General features: G+C 40.8%; 2 protein-coding genes across 4 annotated transcripts in view; both read right to left on the reverse strand.

Annotated features, from left to right (window-relative positions):
- Nucleotides 1–1,334: 1,334 nt before the first annotated feature.
- LOC135080983 (uncharacterized) lies at nt 1,335–7,027 on the reverse strand. The gene is made up of 5 exons (XM_063975708.1): nt 6,966–7,027; nt 6,801–6,870; nt 5,201–5,306; nt 4,725–4,931; nt 1,335–2,389 (listed from the first exon to the last, which is right to left on the reverse strand). Exons 1-5 carry the CDS (start codon nt 7,025–7,027, stop codon nt 2,178–2,180), a joined length of 657 nt encoding a protein of 218 aa, XP_063831778.1. The 3' UTR covers nt 1,335–2,177.
- A 2,036-nt stretch (nt 7,028–9,063) lies between these two features.
- Nucleotides 9,064–20,461, reverse strand: part of LOC135081224 (cytokine-like nuclear factor N-PAC) — a 52,408-nt gene continuing 41,010 nt past the window's right edge. For 2 of the 3 annotated variants that reach the window (XM_063975973.1, XM_063975972.1), the window contains exons 9-11: nt 17,270–17,413; nt 14,991–15,117; nt 12,153–12,962 (exon numbers count right to left, since the gene is read on the reverse strand). In XM_063975973.1, the coding sequence (XP_063832043.1) occupies nt 12,739–12,962; nt 14,991–15,117; nt 17,270–17,413 (495 nt within the window). In that variant the 3' untranslated portion in view covers nt 12,153–12,738. Of the gene's footprint in view, nt 11,526–12,152; nt 12,963–14,990; nt 15,118–17,269; nt 17,414–20,461 lie in introns of those variants that run through there. The other variant, XM_063975974.1, reaches the window with a different exon arrangement.

Here is a 20,461-nt window from a genome sequence, read left to right on the forward strand (position 1 = left end):
CGGGGCCAGCGTCACCAGAGACGGGGAAACGAAGACGTGTGTGGCCCTTTGTACACCGGACAAAGCAGCGGCAGAAGAGCCATGTTGCTGTGACAAATACAATGTTCTTGTGCTTGTATAATTAAACAAATAAGCACCTATTTCATTGCTGAGGTATACCCATCCCAACATAGGTAGATCGAGGTTGAAAATATGAATAACTCTTTTAATTACCAACATTAGTACAAAACGCAAAACGCCTCAAAAATGTCATTTGTTCTGCGAGGTTAAGTACGATAGGTATTAACATTCTAATATTAAAAATTGTTATAATTGCATCTTGGCTAACAAATAATAGGTAAACTTTCACTTACCAAAGTACTTGGAGCTTCAAAAGTCTTCCGCGTAAATTACCTATTTGAAGCGATCCACTTGACTGGTGAGCCCCCATAAACTTTCACTTTCACAAAGATCTGCTGCTACTAGGAGTCAGATTTGAACAATAAATCACCAATTATTCATAATTTTCACTTTTTATAAAATGTTAAGCGACACGAAACGGACAGATAGGAGATTTCAACAGAATAGTAGAATCCGTGGTAGAATCGCGCGTCATTGCGGCCGCAAGTGACGCTTAATTCAAAATTCGAACCACGCCTGTATTTGCGTTCCAAAATCAAATGCGTTTGCGCATGTTGTGTTGACTTTGATTGAGACAATCTAACTTTTTTTTCATGGAGCTTACAAATAAGTGTTACCATTAAAAATTTATAGAATAAGTAAGTTATTTAACTCTTCTATTTACTCTGTGGGCTGTGGCGGCTTCCTCACTTCGCACCCGGAGCAATGTATCTCGTTCTGATCTTAGCAGAGTGATTTTTCTGGGAAATGCATAATTTACAAGCTCTTTATTGGGCTGGTGCAGATACATATTTTTTCTTCCGATCTTAGTTTTGCATTTGGGTTAATTTTGCTTCAAGGAAAATATTTTGTGAATGAGATTTTTCCATTTTTAGGGAATATGAATGCCCTCCATCATTCATCATAAAACGATAAAAACAAGACATTATTATTTACTCTACTAAACAGTAAGAACCAACTTTCAACAGAATCAAAAAATATTATTACCAATAAATTCTGTCCATGGTTTTATGAACTAATTGTTACGGAAATGTAAAATGGAAACTCTATAATAGGGCTGGGTTGCACCAAATCTATCAAACTCCATACAAAAAGCACCGGTTATCGTCATAGTTACCGTTAAAGTTAGGCGGCTACGCCACCCTACGATTAAATCTAAGGACATAAATGGTCAGGAGGAAAGAAACCAAAATTTACAAACAGGCACTCAAACATTTATTCCAAATTGACTCTTACAAACTTTAGTAAGTCTATCCCTGTCGCAAGGAGCTCCATCCAGCTTTGGTTGCCTGGTACCCTCGAACGGGTGGGCAGCCATTGTGGGCGTGGTATTGTGGTGGTGTGACTTTTAAAAGCTTTAGTAGTCTTCTGAAAGTTAGTAGAGTCTCTCCCCATCGTAAAGAGCTCCATCCAGCTCTGGTTGCCTGGTACCCTCGGACGGGAGCCCCCAGGTTGGCAGCTATTGTGGGTGCGGTATCGAAGGATGCTGTCACTATTCTTCAAGTTAGTACAGTCTCTCCCCATCGTAAGGAGGTCCATCCAGCTCTGGTTGCCTGGTACCCTCGGGGCCGGCAGCAGTTGTAGGCATGGTAAATAGTGTGGGATGAGGTCACATTTATTCTGAATTGACTTTCAAAAGCGTTAGTAAAGTCTCTCCCCATCGTAAGGAGCTCCATCCAGCTCTGGTTGCCTGGTACCCTCGGGTGGGGTGAGAGCCCCCAGCGGGTTGGCAGCTATTGTGGGTGCGGTAGAGAAGGATGCTGTCACTATTCTTCAACTTAGTACGGTCTCTCCCAATCGTAAGGAGCTCCGTCTAGCTCTGGTTGCCTGATACCCTCGGGGCCGGCAGCAGTTGTGGGCATGGTAGTGTGGGATGGTTACATTTACTCTGAGCTGACTCTTACAAGTTTTAGTACAGTCTCTCCCCATCGTAAGGAGCTCCATCCAGCTCTGGTTGCCTGGTACCCTCGGGCGGGAGCCCCCAGCGGGGCCGGCAGCCGTTGTGGGCGTGGTAGTGTGGGATGGTTACATTTACTCTGAGCTGACTCTTACAAGTTTTAGTACAGTCTCTCCCCATCGTAAGGAGCTCCATCCAGCTCTGGTTGCCTGGTACCTTCGGGCGGGAGTCCCCAGCGGGGCCGGCAGCCGTTGTGGGCGTGGTAGCGAGGGATGCGATCGTCGCGCACCATCTCGTACGCCAGCCGAGCTATGGCGCCCTGGTAGTCGCTGAGCCCCGTCTTGTAGAGGCAGGGGCGGACGTAGCCCAGTACTGGAACGAAAGAGGCATTTCAAAATCTCGAATTCTCATAAAATGAGGAACTTTGTGAATTGTTTGGCTGAATCTAGATTAACATTTTATCAAAGTTGTTGAACACGATGAAAATTGCTTTACATCAGCTCTAGGTATAATGCGTTAATGGGCATATTTATCTATCTGTTTGTTCATTGTTAAATAAGGCTGAGTTGCACCATCTTACTTTAACTTTGAAAAACGTCAAAAATCTGTCAAACTCTTCCGCATCGATGAAAACAAGAATCACGTAAATCGGCTCAAAAATCTCGGCGTAATCGGTGCCTACATACATAGAAAAAAAATACCAACCGAATTAAGAACCTCCCTCCCTCTCTCCTTTTGTTGAAGTCGGTTAAAAATACGGTGGTGCAACTCAGCCTAAGTATTTGCCCTTTTCATGATCAGTAGTAGATTTTACAGTAGGTTAATTTTAGTTCATTTTGTCTAATCTCATTTAAAATTCATAGAAAATAAGTTTTGCAAAAGTACCAAGTACCTAGCTTCCCTTGTAAATTGTTGTCGTAACTTCAACTAATCTGAATATCTGAGCTAGAAAGATAGCGTGATACCACGGTTTACCTTAATCAGTAGTTTATGGGTTTTATTATAAGAACGGAGACAGAATAACTAAAAACTTGTAACTTAGGTATCACGGCATGAAGCGATGAAGAAAATAAAATTATGTTTTGAAAAAAGTACATCAACGATTTTTTTTTTGTGAAGTTAACATAAAAAGGAGCCAAACAAAAAAGCATTATCAATCCTTTATCCTTTTTGGACTTGTTTTGGACAGTCTGTATTTTGATCTAGCATAATTTCTAATAATAAAGACAGCTAATCATGTTAACGAAAGTAGGTAGTTATTTGTAAATAGTTTTGCGCGTGCACTACTACACTCACCTCGCGTTAGTCCGGGGAAGCGTGGCAAACAAACATTCTTTAGCTACATCCTTTCATATTATTGAGTACAGTTAATTATTTTACATTACATCATGGCTACAATTACACGTAGGAACATTAAATTTCATTAATAGCACATAAACTATTCACTACAATATCTTTTACCTAATTAAGAGACACTCTACATTCAAACACTTAACAAACCAACGCTTTTTATCAATATTTAAATCTCTATTAGGCCCTAAAAAATTTCATAGCCACTGCACTTATCCCTGAAGGACTTAAAAACCTATATTTCGTCGAAATCAGACGACTCTACACTAAGCCGAGATAGGGTACACTCACGATAATGAGTGACACCTACCGTGTCTACGTGAAAATAATACATTCTATGTATGTATCGTATTATCATAATCATCTAAAAACGTTTCAAAAGTTTATAATAAAGATACGATAAAACCGTCATGTAGTGTTTACCCAGCGCTGCAGCGCCCTCTTTACCATAAAGTAGGTAATAATTATGTTTAGAGTACCCTATGTAAACATACAAACTATGTATTACAAACAATATACGCGTTATTATACGCTCCCAGCTTGTTATGATAGGTTAGAATGGAGTTCTAATAATATCATTATACATTTTCTTTGTAAGAACAAGAATAATCTAAATAGGACCTACTTAATAAATTAGGTCAGCATTCTTTGCGACTCTAATATGGCAGATTGTGGTTGTTTGTTTGTTAAAATACATCTATTACTTTACGATAATCATCCATTCGTAATCTACCACAACGATAGGAGTTACCCACTAAAAAAGAGCTATTGCACTACTGCTTAGTATTCCTCCCTTTTAACAGCAACAGTAGACTGTTCCCTCCCCTATGTTACTAGAAAATGAACTAACTTCTCAATCTTCTCTATTAGATCGAACCTAATACTATCCACACTACCAGCACAAAATATAATACAATTACAATCACACCTAAGAACTACAAAAAGAACTATTAACTTCTCAAATGTCAATGAGGGCTATCGTTTTAGCGCTCACCAGTTAGCGCCACTGTAGAGTAAGGTCCTGTCACTTGCTAGTAGCGAAGACAGTGGCGCCAACTTGTGAGCGCTAAAGTGGTAGGAGGACTATCGCATTTGCACTCATCAAGATGGCGCCACTGTAGAGTAAGGTCTGGTCAATCGCTAGGGGTGCCAACTGTTAAGTATAAAAACGATAGCCCTCATTGAATTGACTCTATTATCCATACTATCATCACAAAATAGATTGCAGGACAAACTATCACCTCTAAGAGCTACGATAGCTGCTCAAATCTATTAGGTCGACCCTCTATGCACACAAAATACAGTCCTACCTATCTACAGTCTACCACCCCCCATGTAACTAGAAAAGACAACTAACTCCTCAAATGCGTCGGCAGCGGTTCTAGCGTAGGCTTGTCCATGTCCCGCTCATACAGTTCCTTGGCCACCTTCATGAGCTCGGTATCCTTGATGGCCAGCTTGGGGTACTGCGGAGCCGGCGCCTCCTCGGTGGGAGCCTTCTCCCCCTTCTCCCCGCATGGTCTCTTCTTTTTCTCCCGGGGCTTGAAAGGCCGTGTTTTGAACTCTAGACGCATGGGATTACTTGATCAAGAAAGGTTATCTACAGGGTGTTAGGTAAATGGGTATATGAGCCGACACTAGCCCATGTTAACATGGGCATATAAATGGTGTGGTGAAGTCAGAATTTTGATATCATCATTTTATTTTTTTTAATTTTCATACAAAATAAATTTTATAAAATCCGATTTGTTTGAAAATTAAAATAATTAAAATGAAGTATCAATTTTCTGACTTCACCATACCATTTATATGACCATGTTAATGGACACTTGCCTGTAGACAAATGGGCGCAGTAGTCGTTGTAGTAGGTGGACTGTCCCCGCAAACTCTTCATCGTCGCTTTGATGAACTTTTCGATCTCCTCCTCGGTCCACGCTTTCTACGAAAATAACATAACAGACACAGTGATTTCTTTAAAAAATCACTCGTCTTCTGCATACAGTGCACAGTGTTTTTTTTTACCCTAAAAAGTGACATTCTGTTTTTATCACTAATATCCAAAGTTTAACTTATTATTAATGTTAGACTAAAACACCCAGGTGACAAATAGCTATAGATTATTTTTTTAAAAATATTTTAGAAAATTTATTTTGTACTGGGTCAAACTACAATTTTATTATTATTTAAAGAAACGTACACACTAAGCTTCTCTTTGCATTGCAGGTAGGTAGGTTGGTGTATGGCGAATATTATTGCACCTATAATTATTTAAAAGTAGTTATAGGAACGACAGTATGATTATTTTTTAAATTTAAGAAATTATTATTTTTCTCTTTTTCTACGCCGAAGTAGAATCTCTGCTTAGGTCAGATAAATTTCTTAAAATAAGCTGTATCTATCACCTGAAATTTTTCTATATTCTAACTCGGCCGCAATTTCGAGAAAAAATATTTTTTCCAAAATGTTAGGATTGTCACAAAAAATGACCTTACGTAGTTCCACTTTCTTTAGGGTTCCGTGGCCAAAGGATGCTAATCGGTCCTAATTATGTGTTTAATTTGTCTTAGGTAGGTTATCAGTTAAATTACTATCACTTCTCAAGAATACTGTTTCTTCATCATCTTTTAAGATATATGAAGACTCTTGATCATCAGGAGTGGTATTTATATTTGCATAATATTAATTATGTCCCGTTAGCATCCTTTGGCCACGGAACCCTAAAGAATGTGGAACTACGTAAGGTCATTTTTTGTGACAATCCTAACATTTTGGAAAAAAAAAATTTTCTCGAAATTGCGGCCGAGTTAGAATATAGAAAAATTTCAGGTGATACAGCTTATTTTAATAAATTTATCTGACCTAAGCAGAGATTCTACTTCGGCGTAGAAAAAGAGAAAAATAATAATTTCTTAAATTTAAAAAATAATCATACTGTCGTTCCTATAACGACTTAAATAATTATAGGTGCAATAATATTCGCCATACACCAACCTACCTACCTGCAATGCAAAGAGAAGCTTAGTGTGTAAGTTTCTTTAAATAATAATAAAATTGTAGTTTGACCCAGTACAAAATAAATTTTCTAAAATATTTTTTTTTAAATAATCTATAGCTATTTGTCACCTGGGTGTTTTAGTCTAACATTAATAATAAGTTAAACTTTGGATATTAGTGATAAAAACAGAATGTCACTTTTTAGGGTAAAAAAAAACACTGTGCAGTGGTTTCAGCCCAACGACGTCCACTGCTGGACAAAGGTCTCCCCCAAGGATTTCCATAGCGAACGGTCCTTCTTCGTTACTAGCTGCTTAATCAGAGTTCCAGCTTGTGCACTAAATTAAAATGTAAGATCTGCATATGATTCTAATAGAAACCATCTTTTTTTAAAGCATAATTATACTCGTACATAATTATTATGTAAAAGACAACTTACGTCCTGCGTCCCGACTCGAGGGTCCAGCCATTTCCCATCAAGCTTCGCCCATCTGTTCTCTGGACGACACCTGGGAGTGATTTACATTTTATTTACCTACTGTAGACTCTGAACCACTTTGCAGTAAGCACTTTAAAAAATTGAAGTTTTTGGGTCTTTACTAACATAATGGTCTTCCTGATGGGATGCTGTCGATATTCATCGAAGTATTCCGTTAAAAACGACATCTTGGATTAATAAAACTTTGTAAATTTTGCTAAAATTGAAATCCCGGTTTACCCCGCTTGACTGTTTCGTAAAAAATAAATAGTAAACTTTCACGGGCACGTCATTTTCGTTAGCAATGTCAAACCGAATAGGTTTTTCTACGTTATTAAAAACTTTTTTGTTTATTTTATGTAGCAGTAGTTTAGTGCTGTGAGAATCAGATTACGGAGACGACTGGTTTTCTTTGCATTACTTTCTGTCGGTTTATTTCAGTTTCTCCAATAATAAGTTTGCGTTATCGCAGTTTTGCATGTTATACGTGACCTTTGTCAGAGGTATTCAACATTTTTTTACTGAACTGCGCAACGACAAACTAGTGATTTTACTTTACGTTTAAGTTTTTCCCAACTTGATCACTACGAGTACGAGTACAAGGTCGTATGTTTCCAATATCTCGTTGAAAAAGGATTGTTTAAGAAATGGGGCTCCACCTCCCAAAACATGTGAAAGTAACCTCTATAAGAAAAAAATATTTATGGAAAGTATACAAGGGTAAAGAATCCACGAGACTTGACTTGCATGGGGACTTCCGACTTTCAATCCAACCCATAATTACATCCAGCCTTTTAAAAAATCCTTGCGCGATCCTGTTGAAAAGATTGTCTACCCCTGGCAAGTCGTGCCTCGACCGAGACCTTCCAAATATATTTTTCCGCAATCGTATGAGCAGATATTGTCAACAGCCTACCCTACGAAGCTTCAATAGCTAAACTTCGGTCTTATTCATCATAATACTATCTTTTGACCGTGGCCCCACTTGCAGGATTTTTTTTAAACTTTTCTATTAAACGGTAAGCAGTAGAAATTATAACAGCTCGTTCAGTGAGACAGTAAGACAAACAGCAGCAAACCGTTTATATTAAACAAGGTCCCGTTGGCACACTTTGGGCACATAACCCTATCTCAAGTCGCTAGTGCGATTAGTAATCAGAAAATAGCATTTTTTGAGATCGTATTTATCGTTATATCAGTGATTTATTTATAGCACGCACATTAAAAGCAATAAATACTTGTCACAATGCTATCGTAATATGCCTACGACTGTGATGCGAGCGAAATTAGCGTCAAATCCTGAGGTCGCGTGACTGCGGGCGGTAAATCACCCGGAGCAATACTTTTAGTGGAACATCTCTGTCGTAAACTTCTGTTCGAAGGTCGTCATCGATTAGGTAATGCACTTACTTTGATTTTATGTTAATTTTGGGAACAATAAAATTCCATTTGAAGACATAAAAATCACTGGAAATACACAAGAACTCCAATGTAATGTTACTGACTGATCTAATGAATACAGGGTGTTAGGTAAATGGGTTTATAAGCCGACACTAGCCCTATTAACACATTTGTTAACATATGCATATAAATGGGTATGGTGAAGTCAGAAAATTGATATCATCATTTTAATGTTCATAAAATCTGACTTTATAAAATTTATTTTGTATGAATATTTAAAAAATTAAAATGTTGATATCAAATTTCTGACTTCACATACCATTTATATGCACATGTTAACATAGGCTAGTGTCGGCTTATAAACCCATTTATAGAAGGTTGAATAAAGTATACAGGGTGTTAGGTAAATGGGTATATGAGCCGACACTAGCCCATGTTAACATGGGCATATAAATGGTATGGTGAAGTCAGAAATTTGATAGCATCATTTTTTTTTTTTTAATTTTCATACAAAATAAATTTATTAAATTTTATAAGATCCGATTTGTATGAAAATTAAAATAATTAAAATGAAGATATCAATTTTCTGATTTCACCATACCATTTATATGCCCATGTTAACTTGGGCTAGTGTCGGCTCATATACCCATTTACCTAACACCCTGTAGAACGTTGAATAAAGTAGATACTGCGTTGTTTATCTTTTACGAGTATTCTGATAACACACACATAACTTTATGTTGGCTCAAAGAGACAGGAGACAGCAAAAGCTTTCGTATTATTACCAGCATAATTTCTAATACAGAAATAAAACAATACATAATAAATTATAATTATTTATTTACTTCATATGATCATGTCAGTCATTTACACAATGAAATATGAAACAATTTGTTGCCAATGTACAGCATTTTGTATGTAACTACTTTTAATACATTTCACATCAAATAAGTATTATGTTTGTCTGCTACACAACATTTAATTTATTTTACAACACCCTTTTAAATGCTTAATTTTGTTGTTAAACTACAGCTAGACAAATATAGTCTCTTGGTATAAGAAATAATTCAGGAACAATTACAAAAATTTACAGTTATTATGAAGCGTTTTAAAATAAAAGCTTTGTGTAACTGATTTAATCTTGAATTAAACAAAACAGATCTTAAAAGTTTAAACTCATACACCCAAACTGTGGCAATACATACAAACATAAATGCAACAAATGTAAGACACTTTGGAAGTTATGTATGTACTAACATTTAAAGTTAATGGTCCTTAACACTACACATAAAGTGCTGAAACGCACACTTATAAACTAATTTACTTAAAAATGTGCTTGCTCAATTCATTAAGCTAAAATAAGAACTAACTGATATTGGAGAATTATTAAAGAGGTCACAATGATTCTATTAAAATTAGGACAAATAATCATTAAAACTATTTTTGATTGATAAAAAACTAAGTTGTATAGTTCCAAAGTCCGTTACAAGAAGAATCTCATACTTAATATATTTTACCTATCCTTGTATAATGTGTAACACTAAATTCTTAATCTTCATTTATATTAAATAGATTTCCCTGCGAGAGATAGATTTTATATTTTAAATGTCCTGGCAACACTGAAAAATTGCCATATCTAAAATTAGATATGAAATAATGATGATTAAAATCTTTAGACAAAAATTAAACATGTATTTGTAAATCGGCATACAAAGTAAAAGGCCAATTCAGAGTGTTGCCAGGACTACATTTTCAGTGCATACAATTAAAACGCAAAATTGTACAGTTACTGTACATTATTTACTCTATTATTTCTAATTTGTCAAAACTTACCCTTGAGACGTCTCCAGCCGCCGAGCCCATGCTGCCGTATCGCAAGCGAGCGCCAACCATATTATACGAACATTACATTAAGAAGGAAACATAATTTCCACCACATCATTTTAAGCAAGCATTTTTCCTTGAGCAGAAATCATTCCCATTTATTCCAGGGATATACTGAGTACAAACATAAGAACTTATATTAAAAGGTAGCATAATACATTTATTTATACTATAGGACGTTTCATATACAAGCTAGAGTCAAGAAACCCATTCCGCAAAAATGGATTTCACTGAACACAACAGAAAATATGTATCTGTCTATCTACACTTTTTGTTGATAAATGTATGAAGCAATAAATGTTGCAAATATTCTTTTGGACTAACATACATTTTATTTACAATTTGGTCATGTAGAATTTTACGTCAATTGTTATTAAAATAATGAAGAAATCGGCAAACAATGTTATCGCAATATATTGAAATAAAGCCACAAGACATCGCTGCTGACATCTCTACTAAATTGAAAATAGTGTTTACATACCACCACGTGGGATAGATCAAATTAATAGTATTAATTTCCACTCTTTATTATGCTAAAAAAGCAGTTAATTGCTTTTGTATTGAAAAGAAATGATAATAGCTCAAGATTGCATCATACATACTATTTTTCTGTGCTATTTAGTGTATTATGTATTGTAATTTTATGAATATCTACTATTGATTAGTTGATGACAGCTGTAGTAATTCTGTTAAAAAGGATATTGTAAAATTAGGCTTGTTTCAATTTTGTACACTAAAGAGTAAAATAATATACAGATATAAAATTGCCACACTGTCAACAGTTTAAGGGATAGCAGAAAGACTGATGTCGCAACATGATACATAACGTTCTATAAACCAATAGTAGATTTCATTAAAATCGTTCGAAAAACATCAATATTCAATTATCAGCTACCACATAGTCTAATGCAAACGAAGTGAAGTAAGCAGAACATCTGTCACATTTTAATGCGCGTGCGCAACTTCATGAAACTTATTCAACATTCATACTTAAGAGTTAAGTAAGCAAAACATCTGTCACATCTTTATGCGCGTGCGCAACCTCATGAAACTTATTCAACACATACTTAAGAGTTCTATAAAACGTCACCTGTACCGTTCAGTCCAGGGGTATATCCATGAACGCGTCTAGATCAGGTGCAAAAAGATACAGCGCGGCGACGGCAGCGATGGCAGCGATGGCAGCGATCGCGGCCGGCGATCAGAAACGCGCTCGAATGTAGACGGCGGCGGCGTCGTGGTTGGCGTAGCCGAGGCGCTTGGCGTGCTTGAAGATCTCGTTGGTGGTCGCCGTCAGCGGCAGCGACTGCTCCAGCGCGTCGCCCAGCCCCAGCGCCAGCTTCAGGTCCTTCTGCATGTGCGACAGCGGCTGGTGCGTCGAGTACATCGACTCGATCATCGCTGAAATTATACGATTGTTTATATGAGTACACTTTGGCAGTTTTCCTTTTAAAGCAGTGATGGCCAAGAGGTCGACCGCAGTCTACCGGTTATCGACGGCGAAGACGATTTTGGTAGTCCGCGAGAGTTAAATAAACTGAACAGAATTCACTTGCAGTCGACCCGCAAGAAATATTTTCGAGCATAAGTAGACCTCACAGGTAAAAAGTTTGGCCTCCCCTGCTTTAGAGCCTACGTTAAAACTCGTGCGGAAGCACGCGCGTTGGTCTGATTTGAAAAGCAGTACATATTATGAGCAGTTCAGTGTGGCACGAACCCATGCGACCCATTATGCACGATAGGAATGGACTCAAAATGCCACAACGCTAAGCGAGCGCACGCTCATCTAGTGCGGTCGACAGTGACACGCGAAGTAAGTGTGAGCAAACCCTTAAAGTACACACATATATGCACTATGCGAGCTACCCTCTCGTTCTCACCGCTGTAACTACTGTGTAGCCAGGATCTACAGCTTGACCGCCAATATGAGCCGCTAAAGGTCGGCCTGGTTGAGGCCGGCGCGGTCACTGTAGTAACAACACTGCACCAGTAACACTGGGGGACCCACCTCGGCCCTTGAGGATGAGGTGCGGCGAGGCCAGCGGCGTGAGCGCGAGCACGTCGAGCAGGTCGGCCTGGTTGAGGCCGGCGCGGTCACTGTAGTAACAACACTGCACCAGTAACACTGGGGGACCCACCTCGGCCCTTGAGGATGAGGTGCGGCGAGGCCAGCGGCGTGAGCGCGAGCACGTCGAGCAGGTCGGCCTGGTTGAGGCCGGCGCGGTCACTGTAGTAACAACACTGCACCAGTAACACTGGGGGACCCACCTCGGCCCTTGAGGATGAGGTGCGGCGAGGCCAGCGGCGTGAGCGCGAGCACGTCGAGCAGGTCGGCCTGGTTGAGGCCGGCGCGGTCACTGTAGTAACAACACTGCACCAGTAACACTGGGGGACCCACCTCGGCCCTTGAGGATGAGGTGCGGCGAGGCCAGCGGCGTGAGCGCGAGCACGTCGAGCAGGTCGGCCTGGTTGAGGCCGGCGCGGTCACTGTAGTAACAACACTGCACCAGTAACACTGGGGGACCCACCTCGGCCCTTGAGGATGAGGTGCGGCGAGGCCAGCGGCGTGAGCGCGAGCACGTCGAGCAGGTCGGCCTGGTTGAGGCCGGCGCGGTCACTGTAGTAACAACACTGCACCAGTAACACTGGGGGACCCACCTCGGCCCTTGAGGATGAGGTGCGGCGAGGCCAGCGGCGTGAGCGCGAGCACGTCGAGCAGGTCGGCCTGGTTGAGGCCGGCGCGGTCGGCCAGCGCGAGCCCCTCGGCCAGCGCGGCGAGCGACACGCCGCCCACCACTTGCAGCACCGAATTCATCTTCGACGCGTTGCCGATGTCGCCTGGGGAGACACGCACGGTGGATACACATCTTTTGGCACTACTTAATAAATAAGGTCGCTTACTATGGGCCTCATAAGAAGGCTCAAGGTCACCCAAAGAGCGATGGAGCGTGCTATGCTCGGAGTTTCCCTGCGTGATCGAATCAGAAATGAGGAGATCCGTAGGAGAACCAGAGTGACTGACATAGCCCGCAGAATCGCTAAAATCAAGTGGCAGTGGGCGGGGCACATAGCTCGGAGAGCTGATGGCCGCTGGGGCAGGAAAGTTCTTGAGTGGCGACCACGAGCTGGAAGACGTAGCGTGGGCAGGCCTCCCACTAGGTGGAGCGACGATCTGGTGAAGGTCGCGGGAGGTACCTGGATGTAAGCGGCGCAGGACCGGTCTTTGTGGAAATCCTTGGGGGAGGCCTTTGTCCAGCAGTGGACGTCTTTCGGCCGAAACGAACGAACGAAAGAAAGAACGAATAAATAAGCATAGGACATCATTCGACATAGGAGCCCGTGAAATTCGACTAACGTGCGTATACCACGTGCCGATAAGCTTCAACCACACCAACGCGTGCAGATCGCCATCGCCGACGTAATCATAGACCAATGACATGTCGCGCGTCCTGTTATTGGTCGCACGATCTGCACGCGTTAAGGTTCAGTCAAACCAATGCGATCACACGCGATCAGCCGGCGTGCAGCGATGGCGATCAAACTTAAATGCGTGTGATCGCGTTGGTTTGACTGAACCTTTAGTTTCGTTGAAGCATTATAGGTTGTTGCATTCACGAAGACGCGCCCCACCAATTTTTGGTCGAGGGAATCGCGGGATTGCGAGGATTTTGATCCGAGCGTCAAACCTTTTGGAAAGCGACAAAAAGAATCATTCAATGAACTGTTCCACACAAAACAAAATTGTCTCCATGGTTCTATTACCATAAGAGAAATTAATTCCCAAGCCAGACTAATTATTTCAAGTCTATGTTAACGAACACGTCGCAGGCACGGAAGAAATCACTGTTAGATACAAATAAAGAAAATTAGTAAATAAAATAAATAGCAAAGAAACCAGAAACTGAAAAAACATATTTCCATTATGCCTTGTTTTTACTACTTTTCTGTCTTGAGTAAAAATACGTAACGTATGAAAATTTGGGGTTTTTTTTTTTCAAGTATTTCATGCCGTCTTGGTGCTATAAGTATTTATCTAATTTGGACGGTCGGATTTGACTGCTGACACTTTTCTCTTACCTCTTACTAATTAATGAAATAAGCTATAAATTATTTAAAAGATTCATTAAAAACTGGTGATTTTACTATTAAAATACACTCACTTATGGATTGAAGATGTGGAAATGCATGCAAGTTCTAAAGAATCAACTCACTAGCCTAAAGTTGTACCACCTTAACTTTAACTACAACTGGTATTTTTGTAAGAACTTTGACAGATTTTTGATAGTTGTTTGTTAAAGTTATGTAAGATGGTGCATCTCAGGGTAAGTTTTTACAAAAAAAGGGTGATTCAAGCCTTCAGAAAGAGTGACGATTCATGCATATCACACACACAGAAACATAGCTGTATAAACAGTGCGTTTTTATTTGTTGAAGCCATACCAAAAATGATACCACAGCTTAAAAATGTATTCTTTAGAGTTTAGACATTAAAATGAGTAAGATAATAAAAACAAGATAATAATGAAGTACAAATGAATTACTGTTTTTGGAATTCTCAACGAAAAAAAAACTTCTAACTTCTCACACAGTAAGATGAAATCTGAAAATGATTCCGAAACTGATAGGTGTGAATATGGATGGTACTGTGGAATATGTCTGTCTGTCCCTATAGTCCTTATACCTACTGAATCCTCGACTAATTATCTTAAAATTTGATCTAATGGTATAGCTATTAATTGCCACAAATTGCTATGACTCTAAATTCAACATCATCAAACCAAAAGCAAGTATCGTGCGAGCTATGCTATCGAGTGCAAGTGTCAGCGGGCAAGTTTCCTCGCGCCAGCAACTGGAGAAGCTGACTACTACCAAGGTAAAAGGAGTTCTTGCTCATCGCCTTGAAGCACGACTGGCAGTCGTCGAACAGCGAGCGGTCGCCGGCCGCCAGGATGATCAGCGTGCCCTCCTCCGCTTGTGTCTTCGAGCCTTGGATCTGGGGACAACATAGAAACACTTAAGCATTTTCTTATGCTACACCTCTACAGGTAATCATCATCATCAGGGTCATTTGGTGAGAAGCGACACGGTGCGGTGCACTGTACACATGTGGTATGCGGCGCCGCAATACGGCACCGTCTCGCTCAATCGAAATGCGGTGTGCCAGCGGTGCGTTGTATTTTTTATGCAGGACGCCGCTCCGGCACCGCGCCGCGATCGCACCGCACCGTGGCGTCTTTCCGTTCTATACATAGCCAGAACGCAAGGGTGTGAAACTAATCGAGTATAGTTTGGAGATGACTTTTTTTACTAAGCTCCTCCAAACTATACACGACCAGTACGCATATGCTGCGTACTGCTCGCGTATACTTTGTAGTGACTTAGGTCAATTATCTTACTCCAAAATATACATCGCCAGTACGCATACGGACTAATCATGTATGTATTGTAATAAGTGCGTGATTACAATTTATACGCGAGTAGTTGCATGCTAGTCATTTTGTCTTATTGACCTCTCTTTCTATTATATATTAATTCATATCTGCGTGTCTACTTTAAACATTGAATCATCTTTCGACACGTATTCTGTCATAGAAAAGATATTTGTTTTGGGGCTGATATTTAATTTTCACCAATTCTCGAATAACTCTTAAATTAAGAATTATGTAGGTATAGAAATATTATTATGTCAAAATGATTTTGTTCTTGAGATAAAAGTTAACAAATAAAATAAATAATAAATAAATATCCTTTAGACATTTTACACTGCACTTCTAGTCCCAAACTAAGCAAAGCTTGTACATAATACTAAGTATTAAACATACATACTTAAATACTTTTTTTTTGTAAATACATACTTACTATACATAGAAAACACCCAGTCCAATACAAACAAATATGTTCATGCACACAAATGTTTGTACTGTGCGGGAATCGAACCCGCTCCCTCCAGAATAATAGTCCGTTTCGAACCACTACACCAAACGGCCGATAATACAAACCTAGCATTTAAAGTCTCGCATAATGTATTAATAATGCACGTTGAACTTTCTTCTCTCACTCTCTCTCATTTTAAATGAATTTATGATTACACTAATAATTGTTATTTAGTTAATTTGAAATCTACCTAATCAATTTAATTTCAAAAACCACTTACAATAGGGTTAAAAATCTAGATTTATTATAGATTCAGTAAAATAATAATATTTTATGTAATAATATCGAATAAATGTAATTTTAAATATAATTCCATATTTTACTAAATCAATATCAACTAAACACACTCTAGTCAATTGTAAGTGGTGTAGTAGAAACTAATCGAGTATAGTTTGGATATGACTTTTTTTACTAAGCTCTTCCAAACTATACACGATCAGTACGCAAAATTCGTGTATAGTTTGGAGTCACCGATTTACAAACGGGCACTACAAAATATACACGAGCAGTTTCCTATGGGTGCGTTCTGTCCATGTATAGAACGGAAAGACGCCGCACCGTGTGACTTCTCCCTTAGTCTTTACTATGGAAACATGACAAACTTTAAAATTTACCAGAGGCAAATGGTGGATTTAGCCTTTTAGGATTTATCACACTGGATGCGATCTGCGGTCAGGTCAACGTAAACGCAGCCCGCATCATGTATGAGATTATTTTGACCTGACCGCAGCCGCATCCAGTGTGACATGTCCTTTACTCCCCACGTAGGCCAGATGAATTGGGCTAGCAGGTTAGCTGACACAGATATCGCAATTTTAGAAAACCAGGTAAGTAAAAATTGTTTATTGTAATATAACAGCCTCTATTTCAGGACTTCCCAAATATATTTTTTTCCTGTGACACCCTTGGGAATTTGCCATTTTTATGGGATGACCCAGAGCGTCGCGACACACAGTTTGAAAAGCCCTGTAGCTCTAGACAAGTGGCACTTTTTGATCTAATCGAAAATCACTTAACACCAGGTGCGATTGCGGTCAAATACCTGCCTTGTCTAGCATAAAAAAAATCGAATCCATTCACGAAGCTATGTAACTCCATACAAAAAAAACGGCTCGACCTTTCGATCGTCTTTCGACATTAAAACTATGTATCACGTTTTGCCTCTTGTCTAGGGGGGTTGCTCTATCTAGTCGTGTCTGATGTTCACTAACCTGTGCCTCCAGGTATCTGCCGCCCTTCCCGCTGATGGCCTCGACGATGTCGTGCGAGGTGTCGGCGTCAATCGACGTCATTTCCACGTAGCCCTTTGACTCCAAAGTCGGGCAGTGCAGCACTCCGCAGTTGCCGAACACCATCTGGAAAACAATGCTTTTGTGTTCATCTAAACCGACAAAAAAGCCAATGGAAAAGCTATTCAAACTTAATGTAGTGTAGACGGGCTCTCCACCATGCGATACGTATGAAGGAATACGAAGAAATTGCTAGGACATCTTTAAATCGTGATAAATGTCGTATTGCCTGGGTGCCTTTAATTCGTGATAGGTCTTTATCTACAATGGGGCTCAGGAATTCAGGATCGACGTGCCTTCCGAAGCAGTACCTAACCTATGTCACGAGGAATTCCTACAGCAACATCATGCATTAATATGCACCCAGCCAGCACTGCTCTAAAATAAATAATGCTTAATCCAAAAAAAGGATGCCTTTGGAAATTCGGTTGAAGCGATCGTACAAAATCCGAGGAAAATTTTTCCTCAATTTTTGCCATCGCACCTGGAATTAGTTATCAATTCAGTGTGTTTATACATAGCGCGGATGGAAATAAAGCGGGCCAGTGCTGGGTATTCGCGTAAAGGTCGCGCTGGTAAGGTCAGCGGGGCGGCTTCATGTTCTAATGGACTGACCTTTGCGAGAGTATTTATTACTATGGGTGCCCATCCCAAAGCGCTGATTAAAATGTTTATTTATAAACTTTTTCTGTTTTATCGCATATTTTTGACATATTTTCCTCATGTTATATGCATGTCTGTATGCAACATACACGAGGTTATTGAAATTGCAAAGGATGCTATAAATATCTTAATATATTTTTTTTTTCCTCCTTTTAGCGCTAGGTTGTCTTTTTTAAATTTTATTTTAGTAATATCTTATGATACATAGCCTGTATGTTTTGAAAAAGAAAGATAAGTCCAGGCGGAAAATTGTGTTTTTTTGGTGGTGACGACTGCATTCAGCTGCTATAACGGAGCACGGAACCGCAGTTTCCTGCGTCTGCACCCCGTTTCATTAACAATCTGCACGCGCACGAATCGCGTAACATTTTTAAATATGGATTTGTAATAGTGCGAACATCGCCGAAGGTCGTGTTTTACAGCTTCCCCCCGTAAACATCGTAAATGTTGCATACCCGCTTTGCGATTCCCTGAACGCCCATGTATCATCGTACTACGAAACTTGGTACTTTCGATATGGATTGATATACCCTTAAACTTTTATAGGTCAACAGATACTGCAGATTTATAGGTCGTCTTGTTTATGCCTAAAATATCTCTTTTATCTTTCAGCTACTGTTTTTATTTAGATTATAGGTTCATGATATTGCATGGAAATTGTGACTCATATTTTGAAAGAGCGATTGATGCATGATGGATTATGATGAGGTAGTATTTCCATGCCAGAGGCGTACAGCTTGTCAAATGACTGACTGCGAGTACTGCGACTCAGGAACCCCATCAATCAAAATAGTAAAGATCGTATGGCCAAGTAAGTCAGATAAATTTTGTTTCTATTACTATCTGAGTCACGCCTATTCAAATGACAGAAATTAAGTGATCCACCACTATTCAATGTGGAGTCACAGAATCTTGAAATGACTTCATTGACTTACAGTCATTGACTTATGATTGATTTAACGACCTTAGCCAACTCAGGGAATCATTAGTGTCCTGCGTCATATACACAGGCCTATTTCTATTTATTTATATTAACCGGCAGACAGTGGTGACTGAGTTTGTTGGGGCACTTCTTCTCAGCACTTGCCAAATGTTGGTCTCGAAGCGCTGGTAGGGTAAAAAGATTATGAGACATGTTGTACGGGCGGGAGGCAGTGTTCGTAAGGCACCGCTCCCGTGCCCGGGATATGCGGTCAGGAAGGGAACTAACTCCCTAGTGAGCCTAGAGTCCCTATTCCCTAAGACACTAAGTCCCTAGAGCCCTAGCCCTGCCTAACAATAAATACTTAGACATAATAAGGTTTGATAGGAAGGAAGCTGCTCCCAGGTCGCCCAGGGTAGCAGCGTTAGGACGGCAGGTAGGCGGCGGGGACCCGCTGCCAGCCCGGCAGACTCACCGGACTGATCATAGCGACGGCTAAGGGTGTCTTGGCCGCAGCGGGGGGAAATGAGACACAACGACGTACGGTTGATATCTGGTTTATTGTTATAATGCTATTGGTATTTATACATAATTTATTGATTGTACACATTTATAAGTATTTGCTAGTGTGCCGTCGGTGTAGAGTGCCGACGGCGCACGCTGAGGGTTCATGGGTCGCCCGGCGGTCAATGCTGACGGTGCAGCAGGATGTACGATCGTGCTCGTACATATTGGCACCTCGCAGAAGAAGAAGGCGCGGAGGATGCTGCACGTGGCTGCCCTGCTGCCCGATGACCGAAGACCTTGGCTGCCGGTGACTCCATGAGTGGTTGATGACCCAGGTGGTGGACCTCTGGTTGGCTGTCCACTTGGTGTCCACCTGGCTGGTTGATTGACCAGGCAGCTCGCGGGCCTGGCTCCTGGTGATGCCAGGATGCTCGCGGGCCTGGCGCTGGTGAGGCCTGGCATTGGTGTTGCCTAGGCTGATGGTGGGCCTGGCGCTGGTGTTGCCAGGCTGGTGTGATCAGGCTGATGGTGAGCCTGGCGCTGGTGTGGCCAGGCTGATGGTGGGCCTGGCGCTGGTTTGGCCAGCCTGGTATCGTCAGGCTGATGGGAGGCCTGGCGCTGGTGTGGCCAGGCTGGTATGGTCAGGCTGATGGTGGGCCTGGCGCTGGTGTGGCCAGGCTGCTGGTGTGGAGCCTGGCGCTGGTGTGGCCAGGCTGATGTCCCAGTGGTTGGTCGATTATCCAGGCTGCTTGTCTCCTGGCTGTTGTCCTCTTCAATGGTGCCCTCTTGGCTTATGTTGCGCTGAACAGCATCTGCGACTTCTCGGTTACCGGTGAGACCCACTTCCGGGAGGCCGGTAACTGATCCGCTGCTGTCAGATTGGTGATGTTCTCATGATGGTGGTAGTTGCTCAACTTGGTGGTAGATGATGGTACTTGTCGTTGATGATGGTAGTTGTCGTTGGTAGGAAAAGTAGAAATTAGGATGGTAGTGAAGGACAAGTATTGGTAGTTGTGGTTGTT

This window comes from Ostrinia nubilalis, chromosome 19, assembly GCF_963855985.1.
Source record: "Ostrinia nubilalis chromosome 19, ilOstNubi1.1, whole genome shotgun sequence".
Classification (NCBI taxonomy): domain Eukaryota; kingdom Metazoa; phylum Arthropoda; class Insecta; order Lepidoptera; family Crambidae; genus Ostrinia; species Ostrinia nubilalis.